This window comes from Planococcus citri, chromosome 4, assembly GCF_950023065.1.
Source record: "Planococcus citri chromosome 4, ihPlaCitr1.1, whole genome shotgun sequence".
Taxonomy (NCBI): Eukaryota; Metazoa; Arthropoda; class Insecta; order Hemiptera; family Pseudococcidae; genus Planococcus; species Planococcus citri.
Window position 1 is genome coordinate 47,924,962 of NC_088680.1, and position 19,696 is coordinate 47,944,657.

The following is a 19,696-nucleotide window of genomic DNA, read 5'->3' on the forward strand; positions in this document are numbered from 1 at the left end:
TTCACCTTAAGTATTCCCCGTCTCTGACGCCGATTTTTTTTTTCCGAACGCATGAATTAATCATTCATTATTATAGAAGCCTTTCTATGTAGTATACTATTCAGCGTGCCTTATTCCACATAAGATAGGTATTAAGGATTCATTTCGATGAAAAAGTCTTGTGTGTATTTACATATTTGTAAATGTTGAGTACCTATGCTTGATCGGGTTGAATAATCTGGTAAATATGGGATGAAGCGGAATATTTTCCAAAGGACATGTGGGTTTATTTACACGCGTAATTTTCCAACAATAAGTTATTTTTCTTTGCACAATAAGGTCTCATTTGCTTCGTAAACATCATTTAAAATTCACCGCGCTCGATTTATCTAATGACTTGTATCTATATATCTACCTACGTGAGAAATTGGTGCATTCTTTTGTTTTAATTGTTAAACATGCGGTAATATTTTTATTTCAAATGTTTAAATGCGTATTTTTCAAGGATATCTATAATCACTAATAAGGTACCTATACGTTTTATCTAATTAATACCTACTTCAGTATCTATCTATTCCTGTATCATGAGAGTTTTGAATGAAAATGTCAATTTTACTGTACCTACCTATCGAATTATTTAGGGAATTTTTACGAGGAATAGAACAATGATAAGTAAGGAAACTAACAGAGTATAACTTTACGAGAGTGCATGTATAACTGATTTGACTCGATTTTTTTTTTTTTAAATTAGGAAGACTCCCAGGGTAGTCTACTATCATCTCAGGATATACTTATCAAGCAACAATTCAGTCATGGAAATTAAAGGGTATTTTTTAGACTTCAAAGTTCAAACATTCGAAAAACCTCCTAAAAATGATCCAATAATGCGATTGGGCAGCCACAAATTTGGGAATCGTTTTTTCTAGAGAAAAGTCGAGTTTCAGGTAACAACTCAACCACATTTTTCAACGATTTTTTGAAAATGTTGGGCCTAATTAGTAGCCTTTCAGATGGGCAGACTCTAAATCGCGCCCAAAAGCTCCAGGAAACAAGATTTTTTAAGGCTACAAAAAATGAGTCCGAAAATTGTAGCGGTCCAATCGAATTTTTAGACCATTCTTGGGCAATTTTTCAAAAACAAAATGGTTCGAAATTGAGAAACAGTTACCAAAAAATTGACAAATAGAAAAATAGGTGCTATGTACATAAAATAACGCAATTTATTTTTTAAAGCTTAAAAAAATCACTTAAACTAAGTAATCTGTATGTGGATGGATTAGCCTGCGATCAAAAATTACAAATTTTATAAATCATCCAAAATATACTCGAATAAAAAAGAATCCTCACAACGCAATGTAAGACATACAATCTGAAAATAAGGTCATTCGGTTAGTAAGTATAGTCAAGTAATTTCCATTTTTCAAGGTCATTTGAAAGCAATAATGACTTACATTTTCAAATTCCTAATGCTTCTAGGTATATTGCCATTATCTTCTTTGAGAATAAATTCTCTGGCGAAAATCAATGACTTATACATGAATAACTCTCGATCAGCAAGGTCTATCACTTTTGGATTTACGGGGAAAATAGCTTGATCCGATGTATTCATGGAATTCCTTAGTCGTATAACATTGCTATTGTCGAATCGCCAAGCTCGACTGGAAAAATATGTTAGAAGGTTGCATCCTAATGCGATTTTTCTTTGAACGCGAACCAAGCTGGAAAAAATGTTTATTTTTGTTGAGGCTTCAGATGGAGAAATTAGTACCTACATAGAGGTGAGAAGAAAAATTAATAGATACTTACATTCGTTCATAGCCCAAAAGCATCATCAAAAAATCGATCAAATATGCTGGTATCCATTGAAATAGTAATGTTGAAATTATATGAATAGGTTTATATTTATTCATGGTGACACTCGGATACCATAGAATTATGCTGAGTGGACATTTTAGATACACGTTGTAGCTAAATTTCATCAACTCGCCCCATGTTGGTATTTCATCTCTGGATAGGCAAATATTGTACACTGGAAGACTATCCTGTCTGTCACACGGAATATATGCATTTGTTAGGTAGGTATCTCGTAATATACCTACAGGGTGGCCAGAAATATCGGGTACCCCTAAGAAAATTTTTCATTAAAAATATAGGTTGGCAACGTGAAATAGATGCATATGATTGGTGGAATGTTATCTCTCCAGTCCAACAGCCAATCATGTGTTATCATTATTATCATTCACTGTGACCAACCGAAGTATTTAGTTAGAAAACTTTTTTAGGGGTACCCGATATTTCTAGCCACCCTGTAAGTTTACCTATACCTACTGATATGAGTGAAAATAGAATCTGAGAAAAGTAAATACAAACTTTTCTTTATTTTCAGCAACTTCCCAAGCTAACGCGACCAAACCATTGCATACGTTATCGACAGGAATTAAATCAGCAGGATAGTCTGGAACTGCATAAATACTTCTTAGAACACCTTTTCCTACTGCGATCATTATTCCAACAACGCCATTCATGTTATCGACGAAGCCGGGAAACGGTTCTTTGTGACTGGAAATTACTACATAAAACAAAACAAACCATCAATCAAAAAATGGAGAAACAGACTCCAGTTGTGCCTAAAACGGAATATGGAGTCGGATAAGGTACGTATATGTATTTAAAAATAGACGTGACATTATTCACTTCACCTGTCGAAGGTCTCGCTATAACGACTGGAAGTCTTGGATAAAAATCAGAAACCACGTTTTCAGCAAGTCGTTTTGAATATGTGTAGGTGTTGGGGTGAGGCTTTATTATGCTGTAACAGGAAACATAAATTTTGGTAATTTTCAGTGATTCTTCGAAATGGCTTATAGATTGCTTTGAAAACATTTTAGCATGTTTTCAAAACTTTTTCACTAATTTTTGGCAAAGAGACCTTGTAGGTATACCTCTGTTGTTCACCACACCATCCTAGAGAATATTCATCAAAAAAAATTTTGAATGCAATTATGGTATTTCAGTAGGGTTCTCAAAAAATCCAAGTTTGAGAGGGCGCGATAGGTGAAGTTTTCTCACGGTGATGCCGTGAAACAGTGTTGACAAAACGCGCGGTAGTACGAGTGATACACGTTTTTTTTTCAAACTTCATTTTTTTTACCATGTTGCACCCCCCCCCCTCTTGGGACCTTGGGGAAAATGATATGTTATACCTTGGGGTATGAGCAAGATTTGAAAAAAATTCAGCAATGGCACCCCCCCCCCCTTCAAAGTTTTCAACCCCCTGAAAAATCAAGAAAATGGTGGGGGGAAATTTCAAAAAATTACTGTGTGTACCCCTACATGATGTACACAATCTGTGAAAATTTCAAAAATTTTCCTCAACCCCCCTCCGAGAAATAAATCTTTGAATTTTTTATGTTTAGGGGACAGTTTCTCCGAATGGGCAGGGGGTGAGTGGCAAAAAATTTGTATGGAGAGTTTTTACATCAAGGGTGACTTTTTGGACCACTTTCGATCCATTATGGATCAAAGGCCGTTCACCCATCTTATAGGATGAGTCCCTTTTACTGAATACTTCATCACTTTTTGGTTTGCAGAGGTACATACCTATGCATAAACGATGTTTTATGCAATTTTTTACAGAATATTGTCAAGTTTTATTGAAATGTCGACATTTTTTGGTGATTTTTTTAAAAATGATTTTGATGCTTCTCTGAGTGTTTTCAGCACTTTTTTGTGCATTTTTGGCAATTTCTACTAATTGTTGAATTCTTTTTAGGTACCTAATTTTTCATTGAGTTTATTAACTTTTTGTAAATTTGACTCAATAATTTTCCCACTTTTTGGTAATTTTTTTTTCAGTGCTTTTGTATTATTCTAACACTTCTTCCAAGACTTTTTCTCACATTTCTGAACTTACTTCTTTTTAGTAATTTTTATTGATTTGTATGTTTTTTTGAATGTTTTTACTTTTTACATTTTCATCGTCCCCCCCCCCTGGGTGTATGTACGGGTCAAGAATATCCTTATGGTACCCTCTGCCTGTCGTAAAAGGCGACCAGTTAGAAGAAAAATGCACGCCAAAGAAAGAAAATACTTTGGAAACTGGAATGTAAGAGGATATGCAGCAAAGGAAGCAGAAATAAACAAAATTCTAAGCAACAGAAATATAGACTTTGCTGTCATGTCTGAAACGAAGAAGAAAGGAAGTGGAAGAGTGGAACATTTCAAATCTGGAAATTACATTGTTATCTACAGCAGAGTCGACAAGAAAACCAGAGCTGTAGATGGAGTGATGTTACACATACAAATAACAAACATCGCAAAAACGTTGACTCATACAACATATGGCATGAAAGAATTGTATCAGCAAGGATGCGATTGAAAAAAGACTTTCTTACAATAATCGGAGTATATGCACCAGAAGAGGGAAAAGAGGAAAGATTGCAAAGTTCCTGAGAGTCACTGAATTGATAAACAGGACCCTGAGAACCAGTAAGGTGTGTAAAGAAATAAGATTTAAGGTGTGTAAAGAAACAAGATTTAAGGTGTGTAATACCCTAGCAATACTAATGATGACTTATGGAAGCGAGGTATGGGCACTGAAAAAGTCTGATAAAAAAAGAATAACGGCAGCGGAGATGAAATTCATGAGGAGAATGGCAGGGAAAGGGATGACTGTCAGAGACAGAATCCTATCTGAGAAAATAACAGCAGATCTCGGTGTGAAGCCAGTCATAAAAAAGTATAGGAATGATTGGAGAAATCATGTTGAAAGGATGGAGGAAACAAGATCACCGAAACAGGTCCTCCAATACACACCAACGGGGAAAAATGCAGAGGGAGGCCAAGGAAGAAACTCACCGATACATCAGGCTCATCCTCAACAAGTTCCACACCATAGCAGACAGGCCAACAGGCCTACTGCTTATAAGGAAATGACAACAACGATGTTTCATGCATCAGGTGCTAAGTCATCAATCCATCAAACTGATCAAATTACATTTTATCATATTAACCTTGACTGCAATTCAAAAAATTTTGCTAATAAAACATTGATTGGGATCTTTATTTTTTTTAATGGTCCATCTTAACAATGTCAAATAGGTAGTACCTTTTTAATTTCGACTCAAAAGTTTCCAAATTTTTAAGCTCAGTATATCATATCCTTCAATTTGAATTTTTAAAAATTTATGAATTTTCAAAAAATTTTGCATTTGACAAACAGGTAGGCTATTGAAAAAAAAATGGGAAAATAAACCATTCCACCTCCAATTTTAAGCTCCGAATTTCATATTTTTGACACATGACGAATTTTTGAAAATTTTTGATCCATTTTCCATAAAATATCAAGCTGATTGGATTGAGATGGTAAGCTGGAATTTGGTTAGTTCTCTATTTGATATTTTCAGTCTCATGAATAGATTGGTCAAGGGTAAAGGCATTCGAGAATCTCTAGTGAATTTTTGGGTTTTCCAGTAGATATTGGGAAAATTGCCATGAAGAAGCCCAAAATGAAATTCAGCTTTCTTGAGTGACTTAATTTAGGCTCAAATTTTTGAAAACGGCTTCTGTTGGTTTAAATCCAAATTTTTTCCTTTTTCTAGGATTGGAAAATTCAAAGAAAAACAACCAAAAACTTCGCTAATTTCAGTTTTTTAAAATTGACAATAATTACCAAAAAATTAGCACCACTGCAATGATTTAATTTAAGATGTATATTTACTGATATCAAGTCACCTTTGTATCTAATACCTTGTGACTGTTTAAACAATATAAAAAAAAATATATATATTTCCCCAGTTTCAGAATTAATATCTTTCTATGTTTTGGCTCAATTAATGCAAAATATTTGGGATGAAAAAATTTTCGAAACGATTTTCAAATTTTCAAACGCTTAGTAGAACCTTAAAAGATGGTGCTGAATTTTGATGGCAATAGCCTAGGTCGACGCAGAATCTCAAAATTTGTCTTTTGAAACCGGCCGTTTTCCCAAAAGAGATTGCGGGTAGGGGCAAGAGAGAAAAACACATGTTTTTTCGATAATGTCACCTCTTGGATGACCCATATCTCCCCTCAATGAATGTGGCCAAAATCTTGCAACATTTTTTTTTTTTTTTTTTTTAGTGATCCACCCTGTTAGAACAGTTAGAACGCCCTGTATCTAATGCTTATCAAATTGATTTTTTGAAAAAGGAACTAAAAACATTAAGCAATTGTTATTTTTAGAAATCCAAGTAGGTAAATGGCTTCCTTTGAGATTTTAAACTCCTCAAAAGTCAACATACCAAACAGAAGGATATCACTTACTCCGGAGTCATTTTCTCCAATAATTCGGAATCCAAGCACCGAACCAATTTGATAATTTCATCGGGACTATTTTTGGCCGGATACACTTTGTTGTCAGTTACATCTTTATCGCAATAACAATACGTCGTAGAAACGTAAACAAAAACCTATAAATCGAGGCACCTATTTTAAATTTAAAATTCGCTTACGAGGTTATTATTCTGCATAGGTATATGTACGTGTTGGGTATTATACACAGAATTTGAGTACCTATACCTATTAAATACAAACGTCACCTTTAAATTTCTCATACTCGTGCAAATATTCAAAAGGGTCATTGTCGCTTCGACATTCATTTCGACTGCTTCTTTCAATGTAGCGTTCATTTTCAGCACAGCTGCGATATGAAATACCACCGTAATTTCGTCTTGTAATTTTCGTCGATCAGATTCGGATAAGTTTAAATCTTTTTGTTGCATGTCGCCTTGAATGAGGGCCACTTTTTTCAATATTTCAGGATTATTTTTTTTAAAGTTATCAAAAATCTATAAAACGAAGAGATTTTTTGAAATTTAAAACGATTTCCCAATAATGTGCAATTCATTAGGTACCTATAGATCATAGGTACGTGTGCATTGTGCATAATTTTAGATAATATAATTCAACTTACAGGAAAATGGAATAATTCCTCTAATCTTTGTTCATCACTTTTACCCCATTTTGCCCTAATTAGCACGTAAATCGTATCAATATTGGGGCAACTTTGTAACAATTTCCATATCATCACTTTTCCAATGAATCCAGTCGCTCCAGTAATTAGCACTTTTTTACAGTCATAAAATTCCGGTATAATTGGTTTTGGTTCCATTTTTATTTGTTTTTCTCGCACGAATGTAAATTTATAGGTAGGAAAAATATTTAATTCACCGCTTTTATGCGAATAAATTGAACATCTGGGGTATATATATGAATTTCCCCGATCCCACACCTCTACATTATATTTGTAAACTGGTGGAAAATATTTCTTGGGAGACGACCTTGCAGTACTCAAGATCATCTTATCACACTAGTATGTCAACTGAATTAAAATCTGGATTGTTATCGCATACCTAGGTAGTATAGGTACCTCTACCTAGTACCTACTTCTTTCTTATTGCTTTAAAGTTGCATTTCATGTTATTGCACGTGTACATCATTTAACCTGAGCTGACCTATGAGTGTTTACTTGTGTAACTGAATCACGATACCTATATGCATTAAAAAATATTTTCTTTCAAAGGTGAGAAAAAAATGATCGAAATCGAATTAGTAGTTTAGGAGGTTGAATGGTATAAACAGACAGACGTAGGATATGTTTTTGAGGGAACTGTGCACGGTCACAATAAAATATAAAAACCGGTTCGATTTCGTTTTCAATGAAAAATCCTTTACTCATACTCGAGCAATGGAACTATTCAACCTAAACATCATAGTTACCATTTGTATTTTTGAAAATTACGTAGATATTAGGTAGGTACTATGTACCTAGATATACGAAACTTCTGTGGATAAATTAGCTAAATTCTACTACTTAATGATAATCTTCGAAAAATATGTCATGCAAATACGTTACTTGTGCTGAGGTACAGGGTGTTCCAGAATAACCTTTCACATTTTGGTAACCACTGATCTGTGTTCAAGTGGAGCTAGGGGAATGGTAAAGGCGGTTCTAGGTAGCCAAAGCATGCCGAATTATGTTTCAATAGTTATTTTTTGTCCTGGAGAAGTAGATGGCTGTACAGTGTACGTTTACTGTGAAGGTCTTTTTTTAAAAATAAAGACTCCTGGACCCCTTCACTCTTTACTCATCGGTAACGAAGCTCATTTTTATCTAAACAGTGAAGTGAATATACAGAATGTGCGCTTCAAGTGTACAGAGAATCTTTTGATAATACTCGAGAAACCTCTACACGCCATCAAGTTGACTGTTTGGTTGGGCGTGGCTAAAGTTGGTGTAGTGGGACCATGTGTGTTTAATGAAACAGTGATGGTGAGGGGTAAGGCAAAATGTTGAACAAGTTTCTTGTTCCTGAACTGAAAGGCAGATAAAATAGAGTTACTTACTTGGTTCCAACATGTTGGAGCTACCTATCATTCAGAGACCAACACAATATGTTTAGCGCGTGAGCACTTTGGACATTGAATAATTTCGTTGAACACAGAAATTTAAAGGCCACCTCGATCCCCTGATTTTTCAGCCTATGATTTTTTTTTATGGAGTTACCTCAAGTCAAAAGTGTATCAGGATGAATCTAGGACTCTGAAACATCTTCTAGGTAATCTTAATCGTGAGTCGAGACTGATAGGAAGAGAAGTGTTCAATAATTTGAAAAAATGTTCGGTTGAATGTGTCAAAAATGATGGAAAATATCTCGATGAAAAAATTTTTAAAACTTGATTTTTAATGGAAACTCAAATATACGGTCTAAAAACGGCATGTTTCTACTTCATTTTGGTTGTAAAAGAATTTTTGTAAACATTTTTCTCTCAGAGTAATAAGAAAAACAAATGTGAAAGGTTATTCTGGAACACCCTGTACCTACTAATTTACATTGTAAAATTTGAAGGTTGTTAAGCTCGTTCAAGAACTGTACTTCCGATGCATACAGATGATCCTACCTACGTTTACCTACCTTTAAAAAGAACAGATTTCAAGCTGTGGTCAAATGTTTGAGTTCTTGAATTTCGCATTATAAAAAAATTGGTCGTCAAAATAAAATCATATATTCATCATCGGTGAGTTGCTTTTGCAATTGATGTAACATTAAGTATAGTAGAAAATTTTCCATCGTAAATCCATCTTTTCATTGGCCATAGATGATAGAATAATTTTTTCAAATACTTTTCGACATTTTTCAACAAAATTTATGAATAGTGAAAATTCCAGATTTTAGTGATTAAAAAATGGAATTTGATTGGCACTTGAATTGAATATTTCAGTTGAAGTTTAAGATAGACACTGCATTATTTTGACTTCTCGGTGGTCTATCAAGAGATCACAAAAAAAGGAGTAGAAAATGTTCACCATATAGCTTTTTGTTTAAATAGAAAAGTTCATATTATCAGGTTGATCTAAGAAGAGTAAAAAAACCAACCAATTCTTCCAAGAAATATTTGAAAATGTGTTTTTATAAAAATAGGTATATTTATTTTACAGCTGCAACAAAAAATCTCGTTCTATGAAATAATATTAAATCACGTTCACGTAAAAAAATAAACAAACGAATAAAAATCAATAATCTTACTCATTATAAATTCTACAATCGTAAAATGATCAAGCCCTTGAGAAAAAATGAAAAAAATAACTTAGTCTAAGTATTAATGTTGAGTTTGAAAGATTAAGAAAAAATGCAGAAAATTTCTTTACACAGAAATTTGAAATTGACTAAAACTAAAAGCAATTCCCACATTTCCACCATCTAGAAAAAAATTCTTCAATTCATCTCTGAGTATAATAATGGCATTCGATTCGAGTAATCTGGGCGTATTTTTGATCTCTACGAGGCCTATTTAGTATTACACGATCAAGAATTCTAAACACACAAAAACAGATTGTGATTAAAAAATAATTACGATTGTTCATTGATGTTTATCGATCAAAACAGCGTGATACTTACAAAGTGCAAGTTGACCCCCACGATCTGTAACAGGTCTACAGGTATCGTATCTTCGGCCGAAATTCAAATTTGATATCGAATTCAAACACTTATCTTTTCCGTGAAAATGAATCCTAGCATAATCATCACAGTCAGTGACACCGTCATTGTTACAATCCTGAAAACAATTATAATTTATTACCTATTTAATTAATTTTCTTCGGTTATTACCAGAATAAATCGTATCAAAAAAATTATGATTGAAAAAATGTTTCTTTTTTTAATTAAAAAAATATAGGTAACTACCTACCTAACTAAGTACATGGTGCCCAGAAATATCGAGTACCCCTAAGAAAGTTTTTCATTAAAAATATAGGTTGGCAACGTGAAATAGATGCATATGATTGGTGGAATGTTATCTCTCCAGTCCAACAACCAATCATGTGCTATCATTATTATCATTCACTGTGACCAACCAAAGTATTTTAGTGGAAAACTTTTTTAGGGGTACTCGATATTTCTGGGCACCCTGTATAAAAAGTAGGTAAGTAATTTGTAAATGAGGTAATTTTGAAAACAGAAAAAATGAAACTGAAATATGCTACAAAAAAAAATTATCAAATGGGTCTGCCAACAAAGGATTAGGTAAAGTGAACTGTTTTTATAAATTTTCCCAAACTTCTTCGTTTCAGAGTTCGACAAAAAAAAAAAAAAAAAACGAGACCCAGATAGCAGAGAATCTGAACTCCAACTCTGACGAAGTAATAAAGGTTTAGCTCTTTGAAATCTTGGAACTTAATCATCATTTTTCATTCGAAAAAATTACCAATTTCTTTAATGAACTCGTTCTAAGAAAAAGTCGTACGGTTTGAGGGTATGATATTCAAAGATAAACCAATGTGCAGGGTAGGTATCCTTATTTCAAACTATTATCATTCCGAATGACTATTTTCCAAGAATACATTTTTTTCGGACATTTTCCGAATTGATACCAACTTCCTCAACAATCATGTTCTTTCGGCAACTCTGATAAATAATAATTTTTCCTACAATTTTGATGAAGAAGTGCAATTTTTTGCAATTTTGACTTGAAAAACAAAACATTTTTAGGCAAATTATGTCAAGAAAAAAAGAGGTGTTTTTGAGATTTTGACAAAAAATGAACCATTTTAGTTTTTGTATAAGTGTTAGGACTTCTTGTTTAGGCAAAACATTTTTTTTTGCAAATTTTGATCAAGAAAAAAGAGAGACTTTCTGGAAATTTGACAGAAAAAAAATTAAAATAAGACTTTTTGGTAATTTTGATAGAAAAAGTGATTATTTTTTGCAATTTTGACAAATTTAGAAGCAGATTGTTTTGTGCCAAAAAAGCAAGACTTTCTATATTGAAGTTTTTCCAATTGAATTAACCCTCAGTCCCTCGAGTTGATTTTCTATTTTTTTTTTTTTTTTTTTGATATAGGTACCGACTTAATTTAATGAAAAATGTCTAGAAAAAAGATCAGTAAAAGATGTACTTATCCTATTGTAGAATTTTTTTTAAATCTAAAAAATTTCTATCAAGTATAATTTTGAACCTTTTCTGGAAGATGAAGAAGAGGGGAAAAGGGACTGAATACCCAACTTCAACAGCTCGAATTTTTCTCACATTTTTTGAGATCATTCTGAAGAAATTTTTAATCAGACTCCTTCAAATTTCAAGCGAAAATAAAAATTAACCTATTCTGATAATCAAACATTTTGTCCTTCGATGATGTACATATATAAAAAGTGAGCGATAAAACTGAAAATTTACATGTAGCTGAACAGGGCCGACAATGATGCAATCATGGGCCCTCTTGCAACGAATTTTTATAAACCGTTTTCAAATTTACACTCCCTTCTTCGTTTTTATAACAATATGAAATGGATTGAACTGTTCAAAAAAATGGTACTTTTGCATTTTGGCATTATTATTGAATTGAAAAACAATTTCTGAAAGGTCTTGTGTAGTGTGTAGAACTGAATTCAGTTTTTATGTAAAAAAAAATTAATGAAGTTTTGTAAAATGAGCTAAAAACTGGTCCTTTACAGAATCTTCGCAACACATATTTTAGTACTAGGTACCCTCAAGAAGAGGAGGTTGTGCTCAATCATATCCAAATTTTCAGAGTGGTCTCTCACTTCTCGAAAACCTTGCATTTTTTTACCTCACAACTTGAATTTCCTAATGCAACACCCTAGATTAATTTTGAAAATGAATTCAACTCCACTTACAAATCCATTTTTCGCCATATATCCTTCTACAGCTGTCGATGCGCAAGTGTAATCTTTCGAGCAATCACTAAAAGCTGTAAAAAAGAGTAAAATTTCCATTATAAAGATTGCCAGCTTCTTAAAATAAAATAACCCAATTGATAATAGGCATCATCGAACACATTCGTTACCATTAGTACGATCTGGATCATCATCCGGCAACGTAGGTCGTCCAGCTTCTGCCCAATATTCTTTCGTGATGAAGAACAATCCGCAGTAACCTTTTTGACATCCTACGGTAGCGTTGCATTGAGTGGACGCATAGCATAAGCATTTCAAACAAACGGCGCTCAAATTCGAGACATATTTTTTACCACCGTCTATACAAACACGAGAAATAAAATTACCACCTTGTATAGGTAATGAATACGTGATAATAATATGTAAATAGGTATGTACTTATAGCTGATTCAGCAACCTAATCAAATTCCCAGGTAAGTGCTTACTTAAACGGATACTTAATGAATATGATATTGTATCAGAGATTGTGATAACAGACTAAATTGGATCAATGTCGTGAACTTTGGACTTGTACGGTGTAAATACCAACAATTGTACTTACTTTATGAGTGTGTGTGTTGGTAGGTATTAAAACATTGTAGTATGCATATTTTTTGAAGTTTGTTTGTAGGTATAAGTATGTACCTACAGATATGGTATATTTAAAATAAGTCTTTTACTTTCAACCATCTAACCAGCGTTTCATTAGTTTGAAAATGTAAAAATGAAACAGTGGCCTAAATTAGTCAAATTTCAACATCTCGGCATCTCACAGAGCAATGAGATAATCTTTGTTTAGAGTCTTATTTTAAGGCATTAGTGACTAGGCAACCATCACAATCACAATGCATAATACGAGCAAACGTAGAAGATTCATTTTTCTGTGTCTAATACCCATTGAAACTAAGAAGTAGGTACCTAAATTAAGCTCCTATAACTGAATGATGAAAATTACTTTTGGAAATACCCATCTGAAAAAAACTACAGTATCTTGTGATTAATTTGGTAGGCACCTACCTACATCAACTTATTAAAATATCACTTTTCGGGACTAATGAACATTAGTTCCTATCTTTAATTAAATAAATAGGATAAAATAAACTAAAAAAATAATCCAATTACTTACAAGCGGTATCAAATAATACCACACACGAGAAACCCAGGAACACAGCATAACCAACGTACCACTTCATTTTCACGTTATTTTTCACATCTGAAGAAATTATTATTATTTTTTTTTATCAAAACACCGAAGAATTGAACGTGTTTACATAAAAATTCCGCGTCTGCGCATAACTGAGCCAAAACTGGTTATCTAAGAAAGCAACAGGCTCGTATGCATTAACGCGTGACTCGAGTAAATGCCAAACAAGCACATTAGAATGAAATAAACACCGGTCATTTCGACGATCGATGGTGAATTTAAGCTTTTTAATCCTCGAAACAGGTATTTTCCCATTTTCCGTTTCTTATATTATGCTACCAGTTCGTTAATGATGTTCTCGGAGATGGCAAATAATCTATGTATTTATATTTCAAGGTCATTAGCATAAGACTGCATGAAATTAATACGCGACAGGAATTAGTACCTATCAACTCGCGAATACTATACAGAGTGCCAATGGAATTTCCTTTCTGTAAAACATCATTTCTAAGTATTGTACGAGTAGAGTTTTCGATCGAATCGAAAAATTTCTCTAATTTTTTCAACTTGAAACTCAATCTAATGTAATAGGTATGACGATGATCATAAATTCGCCTAAAATAGGCATTCAAATTTTTAGTTTCTCGTTCTCAATACTACGACGAGTAAATTGATCCCATTCTCATATACGCAGAAGTTAAATCGTATCTTTCTCCTCAACCCAGTAGTTTATTCGTTCAAAAATTTTCGATCAAGTTCAAGGACTTAGTTTTATCAAAAAGAACCAACGAATTATGAGAACAGGAACACGTAAACAAGATAGTTAATAAATTTTACTCTTTTTGTCAACTCCAAACTTCCTGCACCAAGCAAGCATCCAAATCATAAACGTATACATATAAAATCACGACCAGTAAAAATTGCTATAATGTGTATAAAAATAAATTACAAATGTTCCTAAATAATCAGATCTTTTGAAAAAAAGTAACGTAATATCAAGCTTCATTGTGTCCCGGATTGGTTGGTACCTAACGTCTGGAGATGCTTTTCGCAGGTTGAAAATTTCGTGTAATATTCTCCGCTTAAAGCCGTCGTGCATCCGCTGTAGCCTCCATATTTATGAATGGCAGCGTAATCGTAGCAATCGATTTGTCCGTCTCCGTTACAATCCTGGAACGAAATGAAAATATCATTGTGTTGATTCATCATTCGTGAATGTACGTTCGGTTGCCTATCAATTCGCTAAAAGGGTGTTTTCAAGAACCTACGATACCTACTTCACGAATGAGGATTTTCCAAAGTACTTGGAGACAAAGTTACAATGGTGATTAAAAACTAATTAGTTATTAGATACTGAAAGATTGATCAAATCCTAGGTATGAGATTATACATATTGTTTGATTTAAATTAAGATATCTATTTCGATCGAGTTAATAGCTATATAAACATCCTGTTGCGATTGTTTATACACAAAGAGAATACTTATATTCGAATTCACATTGCATTATAGTTATTCAGTTTGGTAAATGACCGTGATGTGTTGACCATGTATGAGGAAAGGTGATTGATTTTTTTATTTATGTCACGTAGGTAGATGTAATAAACGAATACCTATACCGATGATGATGAACAAAGTTCACTTCAAAATTTAAAAATAAAAAGTATCGTCAATATTTCATTTAAGTTATAACGAAGTAAGTACTTATTTTGAAGGATGAATTTTTTTATAAAATGAAAAATGATAATAATAAGTTGATATATCCACAGGGTGTCCGGTGAATTACGCCCACCGCAATTGAAATTACAAGTGAGCAAAAAAAAGCTTCCATGACAAAATAGAATATAACTTAAAATTAAAGAACTAAACTGTAAAGAATCAAGATGCAAAGGTCGAGAAATGAGAAGATGACCTTGTTTTGCAGAGATTAAATACAAGTTGAAGTCATCATCGAAAAATATTAATAGTCGTGGGATCGATTTTTGGCACTAGCTCTCCCAGAACAAAGAAAAAAATTGGTAAACAATGCATAGATAGTTTTTTACGTTATATTATGTTACCTTTCAGAGGCCACTTCAAATTTTTCACAGGTAAAAATTTTTAAAAGTTGATTTGTTAATTTTTTTAAAGTTTAAGAAATATCAACGTTTGACTTTTTTCCAGTGTCTTGAATAATTTCACCAGATTCACTACTAAAAATTAAGTTTACCTATTGAATTAAAAAAAAAAAAATGCTACCCTTCAAAGGTTAAGATAGGCATCCATTCCGGTGTAAATGTTCGTTTCAACACGCTATGAGTTTCAATTGACTAGCAGACTATACTGTAGCAATTTAGTGAAGAGGGAATTCTAAAAAAGAGAAGAAAATGTGTGACGAGAACTCCATCAAAATTTCTACAACGATGTTCGATCAAGGAATAAACCATGCTTCTTCTCGTAATAATCAGACCTACCTGTACCTACATCAAGAAATATACGAGTAAACCAAAAGAGAGATTTAGATTAAACAACGATGCAAAAAGAGCAACCAACTTTTCCAAATTTGGCAAAGTTGGCTTGTTCAAATCAGATGGAATTTTCCAAAAAAAAAAAAAAAAAAAAAAAAAAATGAAAATAATTGAGAAATCGCATGTTTAAAGGGAGAATTTTCACTAAACTGGTGTATTATTCAAAGTGCAACATTTTTTTTCAATTTTCATTTTTGATTTGTTAAGGAATATTTTTTTTCACTTTCCATTTTTTATCATATAGAATGTTTCATTAGTTGACATCTCTCCTCCTACACCTCACAAGAACTATCTTTTTCCTACAAATGTTTAGGTTTGAAAATTTTTGAAATTTTAAGATTAATACCTATTATTTTTTATTAGGATGAAAAATTTAATAATTTTTTCAACACTTCTATCCAACTTGGCAAAAAAATTATTCCAAGTTCAGGTAATTTAAAATATTTATCAAACAACACACAACAATTTTTTTTTTAATTTAAAAACGCAATTTTTTGCACAATTTGCCTCTCATTGTTGCCAACTTGAAAATTTTCCATTAGATTTAGCAGAATAAAATTGTACTTATTTAGCAGAACCAAAAAGAGAATACCTATGGCTTTAAAAAAAATGCAGAACAATTGATTATGACAATTGTTGAACATGACCTACCAATTTTGTTAAAAATTATGCTGAGATATTCCAAAAAGTAGACCTGAAATCGACATAATTATTTTGTTCAATTTCATAAAAATTGAAGTAAGTATCAAATTGCGAAAAGTTTGCGAGCTAAAAAGTGGTGAAAATTACATTTAACTTCTTGTTTTGCATTGTATAGGGTAGTGAACTTTTAAAAATTCTGCACAGTGCATTTCAGTGAACTTAGTTTTTAGTGTATTCAGGAATGAAATATGTAATTAATATAAATACAATATTCTAATTTTAATGAAAACTTTTTGAGTTTGCAATCTGCCCGTATTCGTTTAAATGGGCATTTGTACTTCGAATGAGACCGAAAGTGGATTCTAGTGTTACTTCAATTATGAAACATTCTGATCTTAACACTTGAATAAAATATAAAATTAATATGTTTCTTATAGGTAAATTTAGTTTTTCGTTAGAGAAAAAATTTCGATCATAAGTAAATCTGGAATAATTAAAATTTCCTGATTCGTGAAATGAAACAATTTCAAAGTTCTTCGGTTTTATTTCGAATTTTCGTTTTTAAAATGTAGGTATACCTAACTAGGTAAATGGTTTCAGTTTAAACATCGTCATGAAAAAAAGTTTAGTATCACGAGAGTAATTTCCATGTAATTTCTCACTCGTATGTGTCTTCTTTTGAATTAAAAAAAAAAAAAAAAAAAAAAAAAAAACGGAGTGAATTTTTTGATGAAAATTGAAAAGGTACAATATTTTATAGTCATGTCCTCAAAATATAGGTATAATTTCTTGTGTAAAAATTTATCAACAGTTTTCTTTTGTTCCCATTTCTGTAACTTCGATTTGAAATTAAAAATAGATTTTTTTAAATTGAAAATTTTCCAACTTCAACCGCAATTTGTGTAATCAGGATTCAAATGAAAAGTCTGGAATTCGTGTGCTACAAAAATTTTGTTTCTGGTAGTAAGTATGTTACCTTCTCTATTTTTCACTTCTGGATCCTCCTCCCCCTCCATTCTAAAAAGGCCGAATATGAATGATCCACCCGCTAGTAATGAAGTAATGATTTTAGTAAATAGGTAAATTGGGAAAAAGCTGCATCATAAAGTTAGTATTTTCTTTGTTTAGGAAACGTGATGAGTAATCAGGATTCAGGTGAAATTTGAATTGGTAGAATTATAAATTATTTCCTCAATTTGAAAACGCAGTGTAAATTTCCTTTCGAAATGAAAAAATTAAACTTTTTAGCTTTTGAGTTACGTTTACTAATTCCTTCTTTCAATTAAATTCCTTCGCCTTACTTTTAACCTTAACCGATCCCTCTTCACTAAAACCTTTATTCAATTTCAAATAAGTAGGTAGGTACACACACACCTCAATCGCTCCTTTCTTCCTAAAATAATTGTATTAGCTTCCTTCAATTAAGCAATCAGTTGTATACCTACCTATCAACACCTAACTCTAATATAGAAAAAGGAATTACTGGAAATCCTGTAGGCCAAATTATTCGATAGGGTGAAATCATTTTAAAGAAAACAAACTTGAAATAAAGCAACAAACAAAGAAAATTTACTTTGGCGAATTTCCTCAAGTAATTCGAGACAGTTGTTCCAGCGCATACTTCATTATTGGTGCAGTTGGCGTAAGCTATAAAAAAAAAACAAACACACACATCATAGATAAGCATCCCACAAAATATAAACTCGCGACTAGAGATCTCAATTTTCGTGAGAAATCAAAGTAGGCAGAATAATACTAAACCATATTGAGAATTAGGATCTTCATTCTTGACCGTTGGCTTTCCAGCATCAGCCCAATAAGCCCAAGTAATCCGGAACAATCCGCAAACATCTCCGGAGCATTGCAACGATCGATTACATCCAGAAATGGCTTCGCAAATACATCCCAAACACCAGTTGCTATCAGCCGGCACTTTGATTTGCGGAGTTTGTGCAGCTACAATGAGCGAAATTCACGAATGACACGAGCACGACAAGAAAATACGTAGGTATCTCGACGGTGAAAAAAAAATTCACTTACCTTGAGAAAAATTCCACGAAGCGTAGAGCAAGAAAAGAGACGAAATCAAAGCGCCGAATTTATTCATCTTCGGGTTGGGGATCGGTAAAAAAAAAAAAAACTGCGGAACTTGGCCACTACGAGTGTTAAACCGAAGTAGAGATAAATTTCGTTCAAACTATTTCCATGGGCGCTTTTAACTAGACACTTCCTTCGTTTTGTAATGATATTAACATAAGTGCGAAGCGTATGAGACTAGCTTAACAAGGTTCGCGAGAAAACAAGTCCTTTTAAATGATGCCCACGTATCGTCTGCGAACCGGATCATCATTGTTTCCAAGGCCAATAAACTTCATCCAAAGTTTTCCGTTTTTTATGTGCATTTCTGATTCTGAGAAAAAGAATGCTCGAAATTTACGATCAAACTCTATCATCTAGTTTATAATGAGTCGAATAGATGTGACAGTTAGGTGCCTAAATATTTTTATTCGATTAATTTTCAAGCTAATTAAACTCTTATGGCTGGGTTGAGTAGGTCTAGGTACGTGTTCTGTACCTGTTGCTTTTCCATCACGTAGGCACGTATACTTTGTAATACTTACCTATTAGGTACTTTATTAGTTTCAATTTAATTTTTACTAATTACTGTTACGAAATTCCCTTTCTTTCCTTTTTCCAGGTTCAATGACTTGCTTTTGAATTCGTGTTTTTATTATTTACCTACATCTCGCGTCTTCTTTTCTAATTCTTGGGTAATAATAATAAAATATTCGCGAGTTTCCTGATTTTAAAAGCTGATTTAGCATAAAGTGGTCGTTAAGTACAACCTTCGATCAACGTTTGGACATTCTCGCTTATTTGACAAAAGAAAATCCGTTATTCGATTGATTTTCAAGCTACATATAGGTAGCTGGATTCTTATTTATATGTGTATTAAAAAATGACTGATGTGTGATGTTTAGAGCACGTTTCTACTTAATAGCCTAATAATAATTTCAATGTTCAGTAAGTAATAACTAATTACAGTTACACGAGCATTTTTTTTTGCACACTGCATGCTACTTTACCAAATTATTGCACATCTGCATCGTTTTATCTCACGCTTAGAGTGCTATAGTCAAGAAATGGCAATAAATTATAGGTCATGTGGTCACCGAATGTCATCGCAAATTATTTACCAGCGGGTTAGTTCTCG

General features: G+C 32.7%; 3 protein-coding genes and 1 long non-coding RNA gene across 4 annotated transcripts; 1 reads left to right on the top strand and 3 right to left on the bottom strand.

Annotated features, from left to right (window-relative positions):
• Nucleotides 1-10: 10 nt before the first annotated feature.
• Nucleotides 11-10,042, top strand: LOC135845854 (uncharacterized). Its single transcript, XR_010558846.1, has 5 exons — nt 11-506; nt 1,456-1,757; nt 1,874-2,054; nt 2,366-2,633; nt 8,868-10,042. It is a non-coding gene; the product is annotated as an uncharacterized LOC135845854 (long non-coding RNA).
• On the bottom strand, nt 1,182-7,178 carry LOC135845851 (putative fatty acyl-CoA reductase CG5065). The gene is made up of 8 exons (XM_065364698.1): nt 6,932-7,178; nt 6,558-6,806; nt 6,283-6,428; nt 2,679-2,788; nt 2,350-2,548; nt 1,786-2,025; nt 1,431-1,697; nt 1,182-1,348 (listed from the first exon to the last, which is right to left on the bottom strand). Exons 1-8 carry the CDS (start codon nt 7,127-7,129, stop codon nt 1,267-1,269), a joined length of 1,491 nt encoding a protein of 496 aa, XP_065220770.1. The 5' UTR covers nt 7,130-7,178; the 3' UTR covers nt 1,182-1,266.
• Nucleotides 9,424-13,536, bottom strand: LOC135845853 (uncharacterized). Its single transcript, XM_065364701.1, has 5 exons — nt 13,318-13,536; nt 12,323-12,511; nt 12,153-12,226; nt 9,918-10,074; nt 9,424-9,833 (listed from the first exon to the last, which is right to left on the bottom strand). Coding segments are annotated over exons 1-5 (489 nt in total). The 5' UTR covers nt 13,385-13,536; the 3' UTR covers nt 9,424-9,831.
• Nucleotides 13,537-14,244: 708 nt separating this feature from the next.
• On the bottom strand, nt 14,245-18,772 carry LOC135845852 (invertebrate-type lysozyme 3-like). Its single transcript, XM_065364700.1, has 4 exons — nt 18,523-18,772; nt 18,244-18,438; nt 18,056-18,129; nt 14,245-14,505 (listed from the first exon to the last, which is right to left on the bottom strand). The coding sequence occupies exons 1-4, from the start codon at nt 18,587-18,589 to the stop codon at nt 14,338-14,340; spliced, it is 504 nt and encodes a 167-aa protein (XP_065220772.1). The 5' UTR covers nt 18,590-18,772; the 3' UTR covers nt 14,245-14,337.
• Nucleotides 18,773-19,696: the final 924 nt, after the last annotated feature.

What these genes read in the sequence shown, in the direction of transcription:
- LOC135845852 (XM_065364700.1), bottom strand. Translation starts at nt 18,589, where the DNA reads ATGAATAAATTCGGCGCTTTGATTTCGTCTCTTTTCTTGCTCTACGCT. An exon ending in TTCGTGGAATTTTTCTCAAG is followed by an intron (nt 18,439 to 18,522) that starts GTAAGTGAATTT and finishes CGCTCATTGTAG; the next exon opens with CTGCACAAACTCCGCAAATC. An exon ending in AGATCCTAATTCTCAATATG is followed by an intron (nt 18,130 to 18,243) that starts GTTTAGTATTAT and finishes TTTTTTTTATAG; the next exon opens with CTTACGCCAACTGCACCAAT.
- LOC135845853 (XM_065364701.1), bottom strand. Translation starts at nt 13,384, where the DNA reads ATGAAGTGGTACGTTGGTTATGCTGTGTTCCTGGGTTTCTCGTGTGTG. An exon ending in TGATCCAGATCGTACTAATG is followed by an intron (nt 12,227 to 12,322) that starts GTAACGAATGTG and finishes TCTTTTTTACAG; the next exon opens with CTTTTAGTGATTGCTCGAAA. An exon ending in ATATGGCGAAAAATGGATTT is followed by an intron (nt 10,075 to 12,152) that starts GTAAGTGGAGTT and finishes AATTGTTTTCAG; the next exon opens with GATTGTAACAATGACGGTGT.
- LOC135845851 (XM_065364698.1), bottom strand. Translation starts at nt 7,129, where the DNA reads ATGGAACCAAAACCAATTATACCGGAATTTTATGACTGTAAAAAAGTG. An exon ending in TTGGAGAAAATGACTCCGGA is followed by an intron (nt 2,789 to 6,282) that starts GTAAGTGATATC and finishes TTCCTGTTACAG; the next exon opens with CATAATAAAGCCTCACCCCA. An exon ending in CTTTTGGGCTATGAACGAAT is followed by an intron (nt 1,698 to 1,785) that starts GTAAGTATCTAT and finishes CATTTTTTCCAG; the next exon opens with CTTGGTTCGCGTTCAAAGAA.